General features: G+C 50.0%; 11 protein-coding genes across 11 annotated transcripts; 5 read left to right on the forward strand and 6 right to left on the reverse strand.

The window, feature by feature from the left end:
* Positions 1–1,048: 1,048 nt before the first annotated feature.
* On the reverse strand, positions 1,049–3,236 carry L3040_006996 (uncharacterized protein; the record flags this gene model as incomplete). Its single annotated transcript, XM_007296898.1, has 2 exons — positions 1,049–1,921; positions 1,971–3,236. The coding sequence occupies 2 exons, from the start codon at positions 3,234–3,236 to the stop codon at positions 1,049–1,051; spliced, it is 2,139 nt and encodes a 712-aa protein (XP_007296960.1).
* Positions 3,237–3,485: 249 nt separating this feature from the next.
* On the forward strand, positions 3,486–3,934 carry L3040_006997 (uncharacterized protein; the record flags this gene model as incomplete). The annotated part of the gene is made up of 2 exons (XM_007296899.1): positions 3,486–3,772; positions 3,823–3,934. The coding sequence occupies 2 exons, from the start codon at positions 3,486–3,488 to the stop codon at positions 3,932–3,934; spliced, it is 399 nt and encodes a 132-aa protein (XP_007296961.1).
* A 745-nt stretch (positions 3,935–4,679) lies between these two features.
* L3040_006998 (uncharacterized protein) lies at positions 4,680–5,029 on the reverse strand (the record flags this gene model as incomplete). Its single annotated transcript, XM_007296900.1, has 3 exons — positions 4,680–4,748; positions 4,800–4,877; positions 4,934–5,029. The coding sequence occupies 3 exons, from the start codon at positions 5,027–5,029 to the stop codon at positions 4,680–4,682; spliced, it is 243 nt and encodes an 80-aa protein (XP_007296962.1).
* Positions 5,030–5,779: 750 nt separating this feature from the next.
* Positions 5,780–6,612, reverse strand: L3040_006999 (uncharacterized protein; the record flags this gene model as incomplete). Its single annotated transcript, XM_007296901.1, has 2 exons — positions 5,780–6,327; positions 6,381–6,612. The coding sequence occupies 2 exons, from the start codon at positions 6,610–6,612 to the stop codon at positions 5,780–5,782; spliced, it is 780 nt and encodes a 259-aa protein (XP_007296963.1).
* Positions 6,613–6,961: 349 nt separating this feature from the next.
* On the forward strand, positions 6,962–9,990 carry L3040_007000 (uncharacterized protein; the record flags this gene model as incomplete). The annotated part of the gene is made up of 3 exons (XM_007296902.1): positions 6,962–7,064; positions 7,117–8,319; positions 8,366–9,990. The coding sequence occupies 3 exons, from the start codon at positions 6,962–6,964 to the stop codon at positions 9,988–9,990; spliced, it is 2,931 nt and encodes a 976-aa protein (XP_007296964.1).
* Positions 9,991–10,434: 444 nt separating this feature from the next.
* L3040_007001 (uncharacterized protein) lies at positions 10,435–11,302 on the forward strand (the record flags this gene model as incomplete). Its single annotated transcript, XM_007296903.2, has 4 exons — positions 10,435–10,685; positions 10,738–11,120; positions 11,220–11,231; positions 11,292–11,302. The coding sequence occupies 4 exons, from the start codon at positions 10,435–10,437 to the stop codon at positions 11,300–11,302; spliced, it is 657 nt and encodes a 218-aa protein (XP_007296965.2).
* A 96-nt stretch (positions 11,303–11,398) lies between these two features.
* L3040_007002 (uncharacterized protein) lies at positions 11,399–12,255 on the reverse strand (the record flags this gene model as incomplete). Its single annotated transcript, XM_007296904.1, has 5 exons — positions 11,399–11,539; positions 11,594–11,743; positions 11,795–11,898; positions 11,956–12,123; positions 12,183–12,255. 5 exons carry the CDS (start codon positions 12,253–12,255, stop codon positions 11,399–11,401), a joined length of 636 nt encoding a protein of 211 aa, XP_007296966.1.
* A 181-nt stretch (positions 12,256–12,436) lies between these two features.
* Positions 12,437–13,351, forward strand: L3040_007003 (mitochondrial 54S ribosomal protein uL3m; the record flags this gene model as incomplete). Its single annotated transcript, XM_007296905.1, has 1 exon — positions 12,437–13,351. One exon carries the CDS (start codon positions 12,437–12,439, stop codon positions 13,349–13,351), a length of 915 nt encoding a protein of 304 aa, XP_007296967.1.
* Positions 13,352–13,487: 136 nt separating this feature from the next.
* Positions 13,488–14,157, reverse strand: L3040_007004 (uncharacterized protein; the record flags this gene model as incomplete). Its single annotated transcript, XM_066156115.1, has 2 exons — positions 13,488–13,769; positions 13,831–14,157. 2 exons carry the CDS (start codon positions 14,155–14,157, stop codon positions 13,488–13,490), a joined length of 609 nt encoding a protein of 202 aa, XP_066010928.1.
* Positions 14,158–14,315: 158 nt separating this feature from the next.
* Positions 14,316–15,865, forward strand: L3040_007005 (uncharacterized protein; the record flags this gene model as incomplete). The annotated part of the gene is made up of 6 exons (XM_007296907.2): positions 14,316–14,415; positions 14,504–14,990; positions 15,308–15,323; positions 15,384–15,481; positions 15,602–15,693; positions 15,771–15,865. The coding sequence occupies 6 exons, from the start codon at positions 14,316–14,318 to the stop codon at positions 15,863–15,865; spliced, it is 888 nt and encodes a 295-aa protein (XP_007296969.2).
* An 840-nt stretch (positions 15,866–16,705) lies between these two features.
* On the reverse strand, positions 16,706–20,204 carry L3040_007006 (uncharacterized protein; the record flags this gene model as incomplete). The annotated part of the gene is made up of 7 exons (XM_066156116.1): positions 16,706–16,891; positions 16,952–18,741; positions 18,792–19,596; positions 19,650–19,700; positions 19,767–19,889; positions 20,017–20,097; positions 20,193–20,204. 7 exons carry the CDS (start codon positions 20,202–20,204, stop codon positions 16,706–16,708), a joined length of 3,048 nt encoding a protein of 1,015 aa, XP_066010929.1.
* Between the last annotated feature and the right edge of the window lie 568 nt (positions 20,205–20,772).

The raw sequence follows: 20,772 nt of genomic DNA on the forward strand, positions 1-20,772 counted from the left end.
TTGTTATTGTTGAAGTTGAAGTCAGGACTCGAAGTATTTTTTTTTTTTCAAGTTGAGAGTGATGGGTCGTCGATCTCGCGATATGGTTGGAGGTGAAGGTAGAGTGATGTTGATGTTGATTTTGAATTTGATGTGGAAGTGGGAGGAGGGGAAGGGGAAGGGGAAGGGAAGGGGAAGGGGATGGGGATGAAGAAGGGAAAGAAGTGGAAGGAGACTTTGCTTTTATTTAAGCGTGCCATCATTGTTCTGGCTGGGCTGGGCTGCGGACTTGTTCGCTCGCAGTGCGGGTTTTGGGCTGTAAATTCCACGCCCTTCATTCACACCCACCGATAGCCAGCCCAATCACGGTTAGCGTGCTTTCGGCCACTCCTGCTCCATACTCCGTAGATCTCCGTACTTCGTAAGGTAGGTTCGCTCTACCAACTCTATCTCCTATTTTCAAAAGATAAGTAAATAAGTAAATGAAAAAAATAAATAAAAAAATTTAAATATATATGTATATATATATATATATATAAACATACATCTACGGCCAGGCTCGCAACCTACCTCCAGTCCCAATGACATTCGTCAATACCCCTCGTCACCTTCTCCGAAACTTCGTTGGATGCTGGGTTGTGGTGGACCTGTCTGTGTATCATCACCCAGCGCCTGAATGAATCCGAGCACTTGTTTCCGAGACTGAGCACACACACCTACCTATACGATCTCAATGGTGCCAATTCCCCCGTGTCTGTGAACAAGAATAAGAAATTCCAAAAGAACGATCGATTGCTACGAAATATTGATTGTAACCGCAGAGCCTTTTGGGTATTGGATATGCTCTGTCTTGATCAAGTATGAAGCGCAATGTCAGACGCTGGCCGTACAGCACATATATCTCTCACGGCCCAGCATTCATGAATCACGGGGTTGCACCTTAATAACTCCCTCCCTCCCGCCCTCTACCATACCCAAAACTCCCTACGCAGCCTCCTGTGGTGTGAGCCTGATGCCTCCACCCTCCGCACCCCAATGCATGTATTGTGCAAAACGCCAAAATCAAAAATCATCGGTGGCCGAAAAGCTCAAATTCATCCTCGTCGTCAACATCATCGTCATCGTCACAGTCGCCCATCACCGAATCATCATCGTCTGATTCTTCCTCCTCTCCCATTTCCTCAATATTCTCCACTGAGGTCACACTCCGAGGCTCGTCTCTCCCCCAGAAATCCAAATCATCATCGCCATGAACGGAATCATCCGTCTCCAGAGCTTGAGATGATACTGGGTCATGAAAGAATCCAAGTCCCCTTACCGGAGAGACGGATCTGCCGATGCGGGGGCGCCGGGCATAAGGGGCGAAGCGGGCTGATTCTCCTGATGATGACGAGACTTGAACATGTGCAGAATGTCTCCTGTGACGGACAAGTCCAGTACTAGGCTGTGGAGGCGAGAGGTTGTCTCTACTCGGTTCAGGTGTTACACTGGTCTCGACCTCTCGGCTTTCGAGCGGTGGGACCTCAACAGCAGGATCACTTAATATGGAAAGTTGGGCGGTATTGTAGGAGTCGCAGATGGCGCACTTCAGCCCAAGCCAGTGGTACTGGACAGCACTTTTGGCATAGCAGTCGTTGCATGAAACCATGGCCTTCGTATCTCGGAATTGAGGAGGCATAGGCTGGGCGTCGATAGCCCGGTCTAAATTCCGGAACTGGGTTTCCATATTGACCGTGCTTTTGCTGCATATAGGACATTTGTATGAAGACTTCATGTGTCTGTCATAACAGGCTCTATGGATGCCGTGGCCACAGAGCATAAAAACGACAGGCGAAGGAGAAGTAAACATGTATTCTCCGCATATGGGACAGTCGCAATCGGACACTCGTTCGATGCATTTGTGGGATTTCTCGTTGGCCATTGACATGCATGTACCGCAGGTCTGTAAAGAGTAAGCTTTTGTCTCGACAGAAATATCCTATCACGCTGACCTTGCAATGAAACACATCTTTCCCGAGACCACGGCCTTTTCTACATATACCACAATCATTACAGTGGTATATACTTTTGTCGGCATCGTTGTCCCAGAGCTTGCAGACTCCACAATAATACCAAGCTGTCCTCTCCCCACAGTTGACGCAGAACTCACCAGCACGTTGCGCACAAGAGCATATCATGCAGAGCATGTTTTTGGTTGCCTTGCGATCTAGTATGTGATCCTCAGCCTCATCATGGCATAATCTGCACGTATACCATTTATCACACGCTGAACACTGCAGCTTCACGTTTCTTTTGTAGTGCGTGCAGCCTAGGACTTCGACCTCGTCTTTTACAATAACATTCCCATCCTCGTCGGTTTCGGGTGGATCTGGAGGCGCGTAGGTCTGTTCCAGATCACCTGGTGACAAGTGAAATGTATGCTGCTGATCGGTGGCCGGCAGCTCATCGTCGCCGTTCATCTGCCACAAGAATGAGCTCAACGAGCCTGGCCCAACAGGTCTCTCCTGGCTGATCATGCTTGCAGGAGACGGCGCAGTTGGCTGCTGCTGCTTAGCATGGAATATCTCTTGCGCCTCTGAGTATTGTCGAGTGAGGAGCTGTTGCATGAACCGAGCCTTTTGGTCCGCTGGGATTTCCATGGCTTGTATGTGGATAATTTGTTGTCTCAGGGCGCCCATTCCATCATCTTCTGGTAAAGAGCTGTTTTTCGTACGACTGGCAGACCCAGGCTGGCCTCTCTCGCGAGCATTTCGTCTGGGTGGAATGTCGGTGGCACTCATTGCACTTGTAGAATTGCGAGTACTAAACGTGGTGCTCGCGGCCGAATTTGCTCGAAATCGGTTCGGGATTCCAAAAGAAGGGTTGTCAGTCATTTCGTCGTCGACTTGACCAGGATCTGACCGAAGCGATGATGATCTGTGTGGCATCCCGCCACTGCTTGTCGATGGCGCACTTCGGTCCCGGATTTCTTCGAGAACTCTAGGCTCTGCATCGAGTCCCCCATGCTCCTCTATCGGAGACGACGTCAAAGCCGAGCCCGATATTGTTTCTGCGCCGCCGTGTTCTCCGTTTCTGCTCCCTCCCAGAGCCTCCAGGCGCTCGGCTATGTCCTCAATGGCATCCTCATGGGTACTATCGAGGGCTGTCCGTTGATTCGTGACGGGATCGATGTGATCGGTCTCAGGATCGGAGCGCGAGAATCGACGAGCGTGGCGAAGGACTGGATTAATAAGAAATTCGGACACCAGAGAGCTCATTGAGTGAACATGTGTCTGATCTGCCACAACGAAAGGATATTCTGAGCGTCGAGGTTTTGCGATGTAAGTTACTTGGTCAGGTCGAGTCGGACACTAGATCCGGCAATGACGACCTACCTTTACCCTGGTCACTAGCGCCGCATCTAATCACCACGTGATGTGCTTCTCTACTCCGTCCGTCCATATATTCTGTAAACCCCCAAAGTTCCGTGCAGATTGACGTTTGATGCGATGCAATTCCAGTTCCCCATGACGACCTCAAATCCCTCCGAAATAATCCATGCGTACCGCCATCTCTACCGCGGGCTCCTTCACGCCGTTCAGTATTCCAAGCCAGCTCGATATCTAGCACGCGACCAGCTGAGAACCGCATTTCGCAAGGACGATCCGTCTACCTTCAATAAGGCAAAAGTATACAGAACTATCGAGTTCCTCCAGTATGCAGCTCAGGAACGAGGGCTTGAGCATCGGATTGTCAAATCTTTGTTGCATACAAAGTATTGCGAGGCTAGAGAGGCTATAGAGGCTAATCGCTTGTTGGTATCTGAAAATGGCTCTATAGAACGTCTCACTAAAATTTTAGCAGGATGAGACCTGCTCAGTCGCCTCTCAGAGAGAAGATAATAAAGACTTCGAGAATCAATTATCAGATGACGCTTGCTATGCTTAACGATAGTATGGGTCTGTGCTTGCGATGAGCTCCCGGAGCGGTATCGAGAGCGTGTCTCAATGGAAATACGGGAATACTTCCAAGGGGTTGTGGAAGCTCCTTGTTTTTTCAAGAGCCTCTAATGGGAGACTTTACCTACGGAGAAGTGCTCGTGTCGACTCCTCCAAAACATTGAATGGAGCGTTGGACCAGGAAGACTCTTCGATGAGCGCCAGAAGACGAAACCATGCCCACATGAAGGACGGGATCGGTATAAGAGATACTGGAGCGTTTTTTAAACGGATCTAAAGGGAAGCAGGATTTGAAAAGTAATTTTGAAGTTAGTGAATTGGCGGATAGACCCAATGGTTGACGACTGAGATTCATTGCTGTAGTATTGGATCTCATCCGTGTCAACCATAATAGGTTTCCCTGGTGAAGCCGCCCCATTCCCGCTGGCAATTCCGCTGTCGCCTTCAGACTATCTTCTGTTCACCCATGTCCTATCTTGACATAGGTGTCGGACCGTATCATCCATCACTTTACCCTCTGAACCTGCCAATCCTTCTTGGCACTTCGTCAATCCGCAGTTCAGCGTAAACACCCTTCGGCGATTCCTCCGAGTCTATTTCCCAAATATCTGTCAAAAGAAAGAGCCCGTGTGACTGTCTCTCCGTGACTCGAAACCCTCCATAACCCCTGATACCCATGCCCCCCTTCAGAAGACGGTAGTAGTTGAAGCCATAGCATAGTCTTTCTTGACAATAATCCCAGTTCGATCCGACGCATATCACTCACTGACTCCTGTTCTGGATCTCTCGTCTCGTCTCCTCGGCATCCTTCTTCAATTCCCGAATCACACACTGCTACAACATCAGCCTCAGTTACTCCCATCTCGAATGGCCCCCACCTACCGCAAGCGCCTCGGGATTGATACCATTCTCGATGAGTGAGATACAAATAGATAATGTCTGCCTATCAAGATCTGCGTTCTGCAGCACCAAGTCAGCCTGCTGATTCTTCTCAACGTGACGGAAGGTGTAGGTACCAGAAGGGTCGAGATCTCGTGGAACACATCGATGACTTCACGAGCTTGTGCCTGGCTTGCTTGCTTATCGTTCTTGCCGGCGGATTCTGTCGGCATCTTGAATGTGTCGACGGCTGAGTTGGGTGTTGCGAAAATGGCTGTCGCAGAGAATCGACGCGTTGTCGTTCGGCGCGATCCAGCCCGCTTTCGAAACTCCATGACCCCCGCGCCTTTCAGCTGAGGACCACAAGTCAAGTCATGACAGCTCCAACGTCACATTAAATTTTGTTTAGTATATTTAAATGTTGAATAGCCTTCCATAAATCACATATTATCTCTACACAACCTACCACAATCTATCACGGGCACCCTGCCTCGATCCCCTATTCGCTGGCTTTCCAGCATCCGTATGTAATTCTGAGTGAGAGGGCGATTAGGTCGTGGGTATCCATTGCTGTGATCTTCATTGCAAAGGGTCTGCGGGGCGCTCAGCAAAGGCGGGAGCACTGGGCCTATATGATACGTCTTCGCTGACTGAAAAGCGCGGTGTTGTGCCAGACGAGGAACAAGTCAAGTGCTAGCAAATTTGAGAATTTGTCTATGGGGTTTCAGGGAAAAAATTATACATAAATGTCAGAAAGTATACTTGTTGCCAGGAGTTAGTTGAGGGGTTATAGAGGACGAAAAATTTACATAGTTCCAGGGGGATAGTGAGAATACGTGTGTGGTATGGGCTTACAAAGGCCATCATCTGCCGTCCGCAATAGACAAGACTCAAGTCACTAAAGACTTGCACATAGGGTCATGGGGATTGATGTTTCCCAAAAGCAAGTGGAACCTGAACGCCGACCGTGCATATCCAATTCCTTATCCCTTGACTGCCTCGACAAAAAGCTCCCTCATACCCTTCAATAAGACTCTCAGATCCCGGCTCTCATTCAGCTTGTCCAAAACGCGCTCGAGTTGCTCCTTCTCCAGCTTAGGCTTGCAATACGGAATCTCATATTCCCTCTTCCCAGTATCCAACTCAAACCACGCCTCTCTTGTCCAGTCCCGGTCATCGATATGTGTAAAGATAAACTTCAATCGGTCGTTCAGACCGGCCCCATCTAGAGTCATACACAGGTTCGAAGTCCAGAAGTCCATTTCTGGGATATTGTGCCGCGCTTGAGAATCGACATGCTGTGCATGAGCTCTCTGTGCCGCAAGACGTGCATCTATCTGCTTCTGAGTATCGGCAATCTGCTGCTTCAGGCTTTCTCGGGTCGCAAGGTGCGCATCTCGTTGCGCGCTGAGCGAGGCAATCGCAGTCCTCATCTCATTTTTCTCGGCCTCCTCTTTTGCGAGTGTCTGCTGGTGGGTGCTGGACTTCTGGGAAAGGATCTCGATGTCGCGCTTCTTCATGCGCTGGTCCTCTGTTGTGATGTCAGTTGTGTAAAAGTAATTCCCACGCCACATCCGCACTGACCTTTGAGCTCCGTGACATTCATGCGAAATTGGTTTCTCTCCTCCAGGACACGCTTGCGACCCTGTTCGATGAAGGTGTCGAATTTGGCAGTAAATCTAGCCATCCTGTCGCGCAATTCATCGAAACCGAAATTGATACTTGGCAGAGAGTCTGCCATTGAAGGTGCATCCGCAGACGCAAGGGGAGGGCGCATGGTGCTGGTGGAAAGTGGAGGCTCGAACATGGTTGACATTTTGTGCGATGGGGAGAGTTGTCTGTCGTGCTTATTGATATGCGTACGGGGTAGTTGTCGCGAGGCGCGATAGAGGCCGATTGCATCCTACTGGGTATTTTGTTTGGCGCCTCATGTTGGCGTTGGCGGGGAAACATCAGGCTTAGGCTGAAAGAGGGAAGGCGGGCCGGCAAAAAGCCTATAATAAATTCTGACCGAACACCTCAAACATATTTTGACAACCTCCTTGTCACTACACCTCTTCGTAGGTAAGTCTTTACATTCGCATCGGAAGGACTGAACCGCGCGGGGAACAACAGCGAAATGACTATCGCATCGAAAGCGGCTATCCGACCTCGAAAAAAGCCAAATGACTGACCATCGGGTAACCGACCTCTCCCATGGTCAACTGGGAGAAGCAACATATGATCCTGAAGAACAAAGATGGAAATTCTCTCAAAAGTTTACGGATGGTTAGTGATAGAATGCGAATTTTATGAGTCTTGCGCTCACTCGTGCACCCAGTTCCATCGATTATACAGCTGCTCCCTCTGGAAGAGTGGCTAGAGCCCTCTGCCCAAGTAGGGCGCAAGGAAAATGGCAAGGCTTCGACTCTCACCCGAAACAAGATGAGATGGCTTGCGAAGAAATTGCCAGAGTCTGTTCCGGCAAGCCCTCTGATATCTAAGTTGGTCAGAGCCTCATGCCAAACTTTATTACAAAGCCCAGCTGAAGCTGGTTCGCTACTCGCGATTGGAAGAGCTCACGACGTAGATCGGGTATCTGGTGTCCGAAGGCCTCGAATCATGGCTGTACCTTACGGAGGAGCCGGGCATATTCTTCGACTCATTAAACCACGTGTGAAAACACAGGGATGGGGCAAGGCAAGTGGGGCGAGATTGTCCCTACTCAACTTGGAGTCTTTCGACACCGGGTATTGGGTTGGTACCGGTGGAACTATTCGTCAGATTGTGTTCGCAGATGCTGCGGACGAGAGAGAAATATGGCTTGCGATCCGTCAAGAAGGTGTTACCACCGTATTCCGGCCGAGATATGGGCGGGTTCAGAAGCCTGCCGTACCTGTGAACGAGGATCCGACACTTTTTGCTCCTTCGATGCTCGATGCAAATCCAATAGCCTCTCTGACCACACAAAGAACGGGGTCTATACATCATGCTGATGTCGCCTTTAATCCGTGGTTCCCACGTCAAGTCGCAATAGTCGACACGCAGGGCTACTGGAGTGTTTGGGATCTCGAGGTACAGCGTGGCAAAGATGGGGCAGAAAGCTTCGTTCCCAGAAAGACCGGTGGGATCTATGTTGACCAAGATCAAGATTATTCCTCGAAATCTCCATTGGTGGCTTCATTGGTTGACCATGCTGATGGATGGTACCGAATCATGTGGGTGTGCAACCTCAATACCATTATTGTCTGCAATAGACGACATCTTGTTGTGTTCGACGTAAAGGGGGCCACTACGTTCATCGGTCGCGCTATTATTTTTCCCAAAGGAAATACCGATTGGATACTTGACATCAAACGGAGCACTTCTGACTCCAATCACCTGTTTGTGCTTACAACAACTCGGCTATTCTGGCTCGAAATTGTCCCTACTGAGAACCAGAGCAAGGACAAAAACAATGCAGTCAAGATTATCCTGTCGTATATTCATTTTATGAGTCCGGAGGACGAGGGTATGAAGCTTGCCTTGTTCAACAGCGACCATGGTAAGTACTTTAGCGGGATGCTTGTAAACTTACTAATATTGCTCAGTTTCAGTTGCGATCGCTTCTGCGAAAATTCCGGTACTGCAGTATTTCAGCTTTCGAAAAGATAGATCCGGAGCTCGAGCCTCATCAAAGGGCACACTGAGTTTGTCATCTTTCTCGAGCGATGAAGAAGGGCGTTCCTTTAAATTTCACACGGTTCAGTTTTTACCTTGCACAATGATTCCAAGCGCCAGCCACACCTCTGGACCTGGCCCCAAATACATGGAGGATGGCGTGGAATTCTTCCAACTGTGGGCTCTTACTTCTGACTTGGGATTGGTCTCAACTTTGTCAGCCGTGACCGAGGGAAGCAAACAACTTGATATTGTGCCACCAGAAAGGAAACTTCTCATTTCCCAGCGGTATCGCGGCCCCAGGATTGCCAACGATGATGACTTCATTGTCCCGGACGACGAAATTGATATAATCACTCCTGAACGAAACAGCGCCTTCAACCAAGAGCTGTCCCCCGTTGATGACCAGGTACGCCTCACACTGGACTGGAGATGGATTTTCCAGAATGTGTTCTTGAAGAAGATCACGCCTCCCGGTTGCGATTCAAAGCTTGCAGATCTGCTGAGCTTTGCGGTTGGCCGTATAAAGCAGGGAATGGAGAACAACGACCTTCAGAATAGCACGTTATCTGAAATCACTGGGATGCCCATGCCAGGAGACGACTTGCAGCAAGCTTCTCCAGCTTTACGCGACTTTCTCAAATCCTTAGAGCTGGAGCAGAGCCCAGAAGCAAATCAGATCTTGACAATAAAGGACTTGACACAAGGATCAAATATCAGATTCCCTGAAGATCCGGACTCAAAATATCCGGATTTGATAAACGTCTTCGATCAGCTGGTAGATTACTGGATGTCTAGCCTACCGGCTAACCTGCATAACGTCGCAAGACATGCCAAATTTAAGGCAATAGGACAGCTGGCCATGGAACTCAGCCTCAGCGCCATCGGAATCTCGATTCAGGATAGGGCTCTAAGCGTTCCAGATGCAGTCACACAATTGGATGAAGATACAGCCACTTTGCCTGGGGTCAGCAAGGACAATGCATCTTTTAGAGACAGCTCGCCAGTGTTATTCTCTTCTCAGCTGGCAACCATGCAGGATGGGCTTGGGCTCCCAACACCTACAGCAACACCATCGCTACACTCGCAGGCTACCTCAGTATCGGGGCTAGTAGAAGATCCAGTTATTGCCAGGCTACGCCGCTATGCACCTACTATCAAGGCGAAAACCGACTGGACAGAAAATACTAACGCATCGGTTCTGTCCCATTGGTCTACGGAACTAGGAGCCGATCCTGCGAAATATTCGTACGAGACAGCAAAGCAAAAACATGCCGCAGCAAATTCAGGCGACGATGTCAGACGATCGAGTAAAAAGGAGAAGGCTAGAAGGCGTAGGAGAACGGAGGAATTCGTCAAGGCCGTTGAACCGGCTGTTTCTCGAAGGAGCAATTTCTTTTCGGGAAGTCAACCTGAAGCTGCGGACAATCCGTTCAGTTCGCAGGTTTTGGATGACATGCCTATGACTCAGCCAGTAGGAGGCGCCTACGGAAGTAGAACGATGCCCCAGAGGAAGAAAAAAGCGAAGAAGTCTAGGACAGCCGGATTCAAGTAACAGAGAGAGTGTGATTGACTATGGGATGATCGATGTCGACGGATCTTGGGGCTATGATATGAGAGTCGAGACTGGGGAGGCTGGGTGAGAGAACAAAATATTTAGGGATAAGTTGAAGGACGAGCAAGCTTGGTTAATTGTTGTAGAATGTGCGATTAGCATTTCCTATGCGCGGGTCACACATCTACGGACATCGATATAGATAACAATTGATTCTTGCTTATTATCGAACGTCACACGAATAATATTTATTACTATTCTGGCTCGTTTCCCTGTTACTGTTGGTTTGATCTTTCAGGGTTGTGATCTCAAATATTTCCAGAAATTACCCCTCCCTCATCTACCCCGCCAAATAGCTTCAACTCCGACATCTCGTCTTTACAGCACCTCAACGACCACAGCCCTTGGGGTCGGTGGTTCAAGAACCTGCAATCCGTACACAGAATGTCAAGTCACTGCCATGATGAGCACGACCATTCTGGCCATGACCATGCAGGGCATGACCACTCCGACGACATGACGCCCGCTTTGCAATACTCCCTTTACCAACACATCAACTTCGACGATATCACAACCCTCAACGAAGCACGAGGCGACTCGGGCAAAGCTATCGTGAAGAAGACGTGGGCGGAACGATTGAAAACTGAGCCGGAGCTTAAGAGCGATGCGGATGAGCAGCTGCTTATACATATACCGTTTTTATTCCCCATTTCCACGTAAAATCTCAGTCGCTAATAGCTGTGACAGCTTCACCGGACAAGTCAAGCTCCACTCGATCCTAATCCGCACCTCGCCCTCGTCCTCCGCGCCCCAAACCCTAAGAGTCTTCATCAACCGCGACGATATCGATTTCTCAACCGCCTCCGACCTCTCCCCGACTCAAGAATTCAAGCTCTCGCAAACCTCTGAGGTTCAGGATATCCAGGTCAAAAGAGCGCTGTTTGGGAAGGTGCAGAGCTTGACGCTATTTGTGGAGGATAATTATGGGGATAGCGAGACGAGAATTAGTTACTTGGGGTTCAAGGGAGATTGGATGCAGCTTGGAAGGGCGCCGACGAACATCATCTATGAGGCGGCGGCGAACCCGAGTGATCATGCAACGAAGGGGACTGCGAACAATCACATGAGCAGTCATCTTGGGGGAAGCCATTGAGAGTATGGACCGGAGATGATCAGGGAAAGAATGGAAGTGCATGGAATGGGTAGGGAATGAACGGCGTTTAACTCAGGCGCTGAAGTAAGTAAGTAATCCAGTTATGCTCCAAAGTCGCATGTAATCCAATAGCTAATGATTCATGCAGAACATCAATGATACCAGATATTTTTGCGTTAGAACCTACCTACTTTATCGAAGCCAAGAAGTTTCTCGGGGATCACACCTGGCTTTGATCTGATGCGTTTCGCAAGACTACATAAAATCGTCGGAGTCGTAACCATCCTGGTTGTTCGGCACTTCAGGGTCTTGCTCCTGGAACATTTCATCATAGGCATGATCCTTCTGCCACTTTTTCTGCTTCCGCTCCTCGGCCACTCTAGCCTCTTCTTTCTTCTACAATAACATGAGCGCGCGGGCAGATAGACACAGAGATGATGCTGTACTTACCCTTTCTAATCTGGCAGCTTGATCTCTCTTCCTGATAGCCTTCAGCTTTTCTTCCCTCTCCATCTGAAGATCCGGGAACTTCTCGATCTTTGTCTTGTTCAGACGATTGACGATAGGGTTCTCTCTTTGCGGAACCAAGATCTTTTTCACCTATTGACAAGCTCAGCACCCGTTTCCGCTGTTGTGCTCGAGGTAACAAACCTTCCGAGGATCCTTGAAACCAACTTGACCGACAGCCATAGACCCATCCTTCTTGAGGTTTGCCCATGGGGTGTAGATAATAGTCACATTGTCCTTCTTGTTCCCTTTCAACCCCCAAAAATGAGCATCACGTGCCAATTGTTCTTTCTAGGACCACACACCTTCGATGGAATTGGCCTTAGTCAATTGAGCACAATCGGTCAGGATTCCCTCGTCAATAGCCTCCCAGCTTTCGCCCGCTTTCATTCGGAGGTAAATATGGGCACTTGACAGCTTGTCGGCATGGAACCAGACATCCTCCTCAAGGCCATATTTTATGAGATCCTCATCTGCAAGGTGTTATTCGTAACGACGCCTAATAAATTCCATAACTTTTGAGGAGACTTACTTTCGACTTTATCCTTGCCCGCATAGATATCAGCGGAAGGGGAGACCACATTGGAAGTGAAGTAATAGACCATCGCGGCTGAGCACCAAATTCATCACCGTTCCATACCTGTCACACGCAATATCTTTGGCGAGGAAATCCTTTTGATATTGGCTGCGCACTTGGCCTCTTCCGCCCCGCAGTAGCCGCCGTCCTAGCACAAATCCTATTAAGCTCTCTCTAACTTTCCCATCCAAAACAACAGCCTACGCATCATGGCACCCAGGCTGCCTACAAGCTGGGCACGACTGCCACCCTCCTTCCTCCTCCCTAGCGAATTTCTTCCACTGACGGCCAAGCGCGGTGTCAAATACGGATGGACGACTGCCCCAGCTCGAGGCAAGCCCAACCGCTTCAACCAAAAGACAGCAGGATTGCCGGTCCTCGAACATTCGCCCGCCGCAGCACTCGCACGGAAAGACTCTTCGCTTCCCCTGAGGACGGGAGCCTTGGCTGTGAAGAAGGGGATGACGGCGCTGTATGATGCAGAGACGGGAGTCAGGACGCCGTGTACGGTCTTGCAGTTCGACAGAGTGCAAGTGGTGTCTCACAAGACGAGGGAGAGGCATGGATACTACGCTGTGCAGATGGGAGCTGGGTGGAAGCATCCGACAAATGTTACGAGGCCTCTGCTGGGACATTTTGCAGGCGCAGAAGTGAGCCCCAAGAGATTCTTGTCCGAGTTCAGGGTCAAGAATAAGGAGGGACTTTTGAAGGTTGGACAGTCGATTGGGCCGGAGTGGTTCATGGAAGGCCAGTTCGTGGATACCAGGTCTGATTGTAGGGGTATGGGATGGGCGGGAGGCATGAAGAGATGGGGCTTTAAAGGTCAGCCTGCTTCTCATGGTAACTCGAAGACGCATCGTGCCATGGGTTCTTCGGGTGCGTCGCAGGGAAGCGGTTCCAGAGTGTTGCCGGGAAAGAAGATGCCGGGACGGATGGGAGGAAATCAGGTTACGATTCAGAACGTGAAGGTGCTGAAGGTGGACCCGGTCAACGGACTGTTGGTTCTCAATGGTTGCGTTGCTGGGCCCAAGGGATGTATTGTCAAGATCCAGGACGCGATCAAGAAGCCATGGCCAAAGATTCCCGTGGCGGGAGAAAGCAGAGATGCGGTGGTGACGGCGTAAAGCAAGAACATTGTACAGTAGATATCTTGTACAATACATGCACCGAGCATATTGATATGAGAGATACTTTCAACGCCGTCTCAATGCCCACGCTACCAATCCTACAATCACTGTATGAAAGGCCAAGTCTTCCATCTCATCCCGACAGGTTCGGGGCATATGAGCCTCTCCCAACTACCTTGGGCTCCTCCTCGCTCAGCTCGATGCCCTTGAATGGATCCCCTGCATCCAGCAAATCAATCTTGACCCCTTCCTTCGTCTCCAAACTCCACTCCGTCGTAACGAACATGCCCTGTCTCGTCGGCCTATGACTCTTAAAGGTCATCGTCCCGCTAGTCTTCTGTCCCTTGACCTCAAAATGGATGTCAATCTTCCCATGCAGCATATTCATCTCCCCCCAGATCCACGGCATCTGACTCTTGAAGTAGATCTCAGCCCCTAGCACCTCCTGCGCTTTGGGGGAGGTGCGCAGGGCGTACATGGTTGAGGAGACGACGCTGCTCGAGGACTTTTGGTAGTTGAAAATGCCGAGACAGGACGAGATCAGGATGACGAGAAAGATGGGAACAGTGCGCACCCATCTCATGCCGTTTTCGGGGAGGTCGGTAATCGGAATCAGTCAATTGATCTTCATGTGTTGGGGGGCGAGGGACAGTACCTGGGAGTTCCCGATCAGCTCTTCTCGATAGTAAGGGGCCATCTCCAGGCTTGGGCGGCGCAATCAATGTCCTCTTGGGCACCAAGTTCCTCTGAATGACGGGCCTAGCTCTGAAAAGCACCCTCGAGCGCAGTAGTCGTGGTAACATCTTGTTACGGGAATTTAGGAACTTGTGGTGAACTTGCGGAACTTGCGGCGGTAAAGTGTAGGTGGGATGGCGCTTCCTTTGGCGAGGCTGACAGCCAAAAACCGGGCCTGTGATTGATTGTCCAACATCGACTCGGACACACCCGACACCACCTGAAGATGAAGATGGAACAAACCACCGCGCGATTGCGGAAAACTTTCAGGTACCCTACAGACAATGACTCCGAGGATGAGACTCAAGATGTGATGGATGAGGAAGGTATCATTGCCCCTCCTCACCTATCGTTTTCCAGCCTTCTCTCGACATACAGCTATAGAGCATATACATACTGACACGGCTCTGACAGAACAAGAGTCCCTTATTCAGACCCTGAAGGAAGAGAATCAAAGACGAAACCAGCAATACATCACAGCCCTCCTCATCATCTCCCTCCTCTGCTGCACTCCCTACCTCTCCACCATCTTCAGCGGCCCGACAAGGCTCCTCTCCGTCCTCAGCATCACTTCCCTCCTCTCAACGGCCTACATGGTTCATACCTCTCCTCCCGGCCAGACCGGGCTCGCCTTCGTCGACCGAGCCAACGCCGAGCCGAAAAGCATGGCGGCACGCAGAGAGGCACTGCTAGCCGCAAATGACGGCCCCATAAAACAATTCTTGCCGTACCTGAATGTCGGTCTCTGTGTGATCCTGCTCGGGCTGGGTAGCATGGTCCAGAGGAAGGGGGTGGCGGTGTGGGCCGGATTTGCGTGGCTGCCGGCCGCGGTCTACGGAGTTTCGGTCGCCGCAAAGTGGGTCATTGGGGGTGTGGATCCGGGAGATCTGGCGAATTTCCGGTATGAGTTGAGAGGTGCTTAGCAGCTCAGCAGCATACCGGTAGCGGCTTAGCAGCTTGGGGATATGGATGTGGGTGACTCCCGGTATTGATGACTGTGGGTCTGGATCTGGGGGTGGAGGTCGATGTCGAAGGTCAACTCCGCCCAGCACCCTACAACCAGGCAGGTGAGGACTCATATGGCCCGATACGCTCGGACTTGTCTTATTGTACAACTTTATTACTTGCCATTCTTGATCACACAATAACTTATAACGTTGGCCGTTAGCTAAACATCCTCGGCCCCGGGAAGTGCGGTCCCTTGGCAGCACGGGCAAGCTTCTGGTTTGGGAAAGTATGAATTCTTGTGATATCGTCTAAAAGATATATAATAACAGCTCCGTTGCGACGACAGATACTCATCATCCAGTCCACTCTCTTCTACATCAATCAGCCCAACAACCTCATCCAAGCAACCAGCATCATGCAATTCTCACTCGCCGTCCTCGCTGGGTACGTGCTCTCTCTCTCTCTCTCTCTCTCTCTCTCTCTCTCTCTCTCTCTACACATCCCCATCTCATTCCAGCCAAACATAAAATACTATAGCCCCAACTGAACATTCTCTCTGTCTAGCCTCGTCGCCATCGCCTACGCAGAGATCAACTGCTCCTGCACAGGCGCTCTGCAACTCTCGGTCCAATGCTGCCCGCAAGCATCCTTGTGGAGTGAGCCCCCCTCTCCTCACCACCCACCCCAAATGACCCAAAGAGCTGTTCGACTAATCACGGGACATTCCACGCAGACGGCTACGAGTGCGAACTTAAGGGAGCCAGCCAGGCTGATTACACGAATTGTTGCAAGCCCGGCCCATATGGCGCCAACTGCAGAAACACGTAGATGCAGATGTGCACCACCTGTGTTCTATGCCAGGGAGGCCATGATAGAAGCGAGGTGGCGGGTGGAGGGTGGAAGGTGGAAGGTGGAAGGTGGAAGGTGGAAGGTGGAGGGATGAAGGTTGTTGGTGCCTTAATTCTCAATTAGATGGATTCATCTCAATTAATAAGAGACGTACCAGCCCACCAGCGAGAGCTTTCTACTCCTTGTCGAAACATCTTCTACGTCCCCCCCCCTTTTGCCTGGGATAGCCATGGGTAAGTGGATGAGTGAGGATATGATGATGATGATGATGATGATCATGACGAAGACGGTGATTTCTTGCCTGCGCGTGACGTTCCCGAATAATGTGAGAGGGTACAGCCCAGCATTACACTTTCCCTCTCTCTTTTCGGTGGCGAAAGCGTGTTTGCTCTCATGAGATGAGAGATGACCGTTGTTTGGCTGATGCGTTTGAGCTCTGATGATGGCTGTTTAGTAAGAAGCGAGATCAACGCCTTGAGAAGGGATGCCTGATAGTGAGTAAGTGGTCCGTGGAGGATTGGTGGGAAAATGAGCAAGGATGGAAATAAATACAAATAACGGAGCGCATGCAGAGGCGAGGAAGACTCGAGAAAAGGAATAGTAAGTGAAAGTTCTTTCGTCATTTGAGAACCGCTGGAAAGATTCAAGGTCGAAAGAGTCAGAAACGAGGACTGGCTACTTCTGTCCACGGCACTGGATTTTTTTACTAACTTACTTTGAAGTCTAGACGTTCTCAAACCTCAAGTGAGAGTTTTGTATTTTCCAATTGCAGGTTCGCCAAGCTCTTTAGAGCTAGCTTCTCCTGAAAACCGCGCTACGCTACATGTCAATACTCTCATTGAATCGCAGCACACCAGTCGCCTTCATCACTCCATCAATACCCTCCTGTAACGTCGGGAAAGAATCATCATTGATACCCTCATTCGCTTGTTGCTCTGCGGACTTGTCTGTGACCAGTACAAGTCCTTGTGCTTTGATTGCCTCGATCAATGCTGGTACCATATCCTAGAATACCAGTCAGAACTTGGATAAGGTATCCTGTTAAGAAAGAGGAAATAAATTTACCAAAAGACGAGAGGAGCATATCAAGCCCATGAAGTTGTTGTTCTGGGCTATCCTTACAGCTTCCTTAATCGAGGTTGTTCTTCTCCCGCTGCTGAGAACAGAGGTCGACGGTGCTGGTTCGCCCTCGCGGCCAAGGTCGTTGCATAGGAAGACTGGGTAGTTCGGTTGCTTCCAATTTAGCGCCGTGCATACCGTTGGGTTAAAGGAACTGAAGACGATGGACCTCATGGCATCTGGTGTCCGCTCTCTCAGTGCCCTCGCATGATCAAAGACAACTGCGAGAATGGCGTCCCCGAAGGTGTTGATGTTGACCGTGGGCCCTAGTCGGAGTAATTTCTCTTCTTCTGCTGACGGGTATAGCACCTGTATATTGACATGCATACCTGCTGGCAACAGAGCTAAAGCATCTTGTAGAGATACAGCCGAGCTCGAGAGGACTCGATGCACGTCGAAAATGCTATCCAGTGGTTGGTGCGGAAGCTCTGACAAGTCCCCAGCTTTGCTTGCGTGGTGAGATCCTGCGCTCACAAATTGGGCATAAGTCATACGGCTGACTGGAAATTCGATGTCCATGTAGTCAATTGTCCACCTTGGCCACAGGACTGGTACCCCATCGCAAGTGTGCTGTACGTACAAGAGCACATAGTCTCCCGACAAGCTCGAGCCGGTGATAAACGCACTTGGTCTGTGATCGAACTGACTCGTCGCTTTCCAGTATGTCTCGAAATCCGTGATCTCTAACGGCTTTCCTTGAAACGGCTTGATCACCTGAAAATTAAATGTGATCTGCCCAATAGCCCTCAGCCTTGGATCGAAGAGGGGCAAACAACAGCGCCCAGAGCTACTCATCAGAGCCCTAAATGTACTTGGCAGAGCAACAGTCTTCGCAATTACTCTAGCGCCGTATGTAGGAAAGACATCAAAATCAATGGCGAAGGAATCTAGGTTATCAATCTGGAAGGAAATGAGGCGGGTATCTTCCTGGAACGGGAGCAAAATATTCTTGGGTATCAAATCTGAGAGTTTCGAAGATATCGTAAGCCGAGCTGCGGGGTATTTACTGTCGTGGAAAAAGATCATTGGCTGATCACCATTCTCGTCGAAACTGATTTGGATGAAGGTCTTCGTGTCGAGGAAATTGTGACCGTAGCGTCTTAAAGGAATGATAGGGGGTGGAAGCTCAAGTTCTGGAATTGTATCGACGTCCAGGCACATTGCTATTGGCGCACTGCTAATATTCGGCCCGGCTGGCTGTGCTGTCTGGCGAGTAGAGCGACCATGGACAGGTATTGATGATAGAAGCTTCATGCATTCGAGGTGACCTTCCCAGACCGCATAATACATGGCGGAGAGCTCTTTCTCGTCCAGTATGTTGGTTTGGACGCCAACATGCAATAGAGTCTGCATGCAAGGTACGTTGCCTTCACTCGCGGCATGAAAGAGTGGGGTCCACGAGTACAGCTTGTCGATTTGGTCCAAGTTTGCGCCGTAGCTCTTCAGTAACAGAAGTAACTGCGGAGTTTGGCCTGAGCGAGCAACAAGATGCTGCGGATACAGACCTTCAGCGTCTGGCAGAATTTTGGCGCCGTGCTTCAATAGAAGTTCGACAATAGCTACGGAGCCGTGCTCACATGCCAAGTTCAACGGTACGTGGTCGGCGTCGGAAATGGGGTCGATCCGTGCGGATCTTGCCAGCAGTCTTTCTGCACATTCTAGGTGTCCGTGAATAATGGCGTGAATAAGAGGAGTGAAATTATCGTGATCGATGAGGTCGATAGTTGATAGATCCGCTAGGTGAAAATGAGCATTTGAGAAGCAAGGTTGAAATAGCGTGACCTACAATTCAGCAGATGTTCTACCATATCCAAGCGCCCATGCATACAAGCATAGTGTAGAGGAACTCGCCCGTATACATCCGTTCGATTTACGGCCACACCTTTGTCCAGTCCGATACCCAAAATGAACGAGTTTCCATATATGGTTGCTTGATGAAGACAATTCCGCTCGTTGATGTCATCTTCAGATTGCACATCAACTAGTCCGGTATCAAGAAGTAGCTGCAAGGATTGTTGCGGGCCCTCGTTGATTGCTGCGAGGAATGTTCTAGTAATCCGTTCCAAGAGGGCGATGTCTCGAGAGCCATTTGGATCTGCAGCTGTCTTCAATCGCAAGAGAAGGTCTTTGAGCGGCTCGAGATTGCCAGATATCACGGTTTCCAGTAGTAGCGTATCGGCATCACCCTCATCGGTACCTAGAAGATGTTGACTGCTGACAATGTGATCCGAGATTCTTTCAAAGCTAACATTATCTCCTTCTGACCAAGCTCCAAGCTCCTGTAGGCTAGTAGTGGCCTGATCTGATAATTCACTGATGACAGTCGCATTAAAGAACGGCTGAACCTCGACGGCGCGGGAGAGGTAGAGCTCTTTTGTCTTGGACTTGGAGGTCTTGTCCCATTTCTTCAAGATTTTAGAGAAGGCGGTCCCGTTGATTTCTACAAACTGTTGGAGCTTGTTGAGATCATTTCCAAATTGCTGGAATCCTTCCTCAAGAGTAGTGAACTTTGCGGATCTTCTGGATGCATTCTGGTTACGAGATTGAAGTACTTTCTTCTTGTCCAGCAGAGTTTTCAGCCGAATTTTGAGCTGCATCGGGTTTAACTACGGCGCTCCAAGGACATAGATGGAGCACCACATACCTCGGCTTCTTTCTGGAGGTAAAATGCATTGACTTTTTCAAGCTCACGTTCCTGTACAAGCGTTAGCATGGTGAGTTTGTGGGTGGGATAGGAAAGTCTATGCCGTTGCTGACCTACAAGTTGGAAGAAGAATTTTGCCTTATTTGCTTGCAGCGCGGATTGAGAATCGACAACGGTAGGCGGGCGATGAACATCATTCAGTGCCAGGATCGTCGGGGTCGCGGAAAGCTTCTTGATGAGCTGATAGCAAAGCATTAGCCCACATGCAGCATGCCTTGGGTCGGAATCGAGTTCATGTGGCCGTAACCAAGCAGTCTATGCTCTTGACTGCTGTTCGGGCGGACAGTAGATGTTCGGGACACCATACCTTCTTCAAGGCTTTGTAGTTGACGAAGCTGGCCGCGTACTCAGGGACCTCGAGCTGCCGTTTCTGGATCTGCTTTCCAAACTTCCTGAACAGAAAGAAACGTCAGCAAGCGAAGATTGACGGATGCTGGTGGTGGTGGTGGTGGTGGTGGTGCAAGTGCAGGAGACTGATGGCACTGGGACGTACATAATGCAGTATAAATATTGGCACGCTCAGATCCCGACAGGCCAGACCGAGACCGAGACCTGGAATGGTTCACGGCCCAGGTACGATACCTTTGAAATCGAGGTCAATCAAGGGCACAGAGTGAGCACTCTACCGTCGTTGAGTGGATCCAAGATCTGGAATGGGCGTCGAGAGTGACCAGACCAGACCAGCTTATGCTATTTATTGTGCGTGTACATGTACCTGTACCTCTACAGTGTGGTGGGCAGTGAGTGTAATTTGACGGCAGCTAATAAATGCTTTGGTCTTGAGCAGCCCGTGTACGGAGTAGTGGTGAGAGTGAGTGAGTGACTCGGGGATGCAGGGGGGGAAGGGGGGATGGGGGGCGGGAGCTCGAGGTCAAAGGAGAGGAGAGGAGAGGAGAGATAAAAGAAGAACGAAAAGTAATAACATACTTCTAGTAGAGCAAGTAGGTACGGTAGTACAGTATCGTCAGTAAAAGTCATAAGCAGCCAGCCAGCCAGCGAAGTCTTCACCTCGATTTTGATGGCCCTCGCCAGTCGCTTTGGCTTTGGCTTTGGCTTTGGCTTT

This window comes from Drepanopeziza brunnea (genome assembly GCF_022702325.1).
Source record: "Drepanopeziza brunnea f. sp. 'multigermtubi' strain 214-2 chromosome Unknown ctg12, whole genome shotgun sequence".
NCBI lineage: Eukaryota > Fungi > Ascomycota > Leotiomycetes > Helotiales > Drepanopezizaceae > Drepanopeziza > Drepanopeziza brunnea.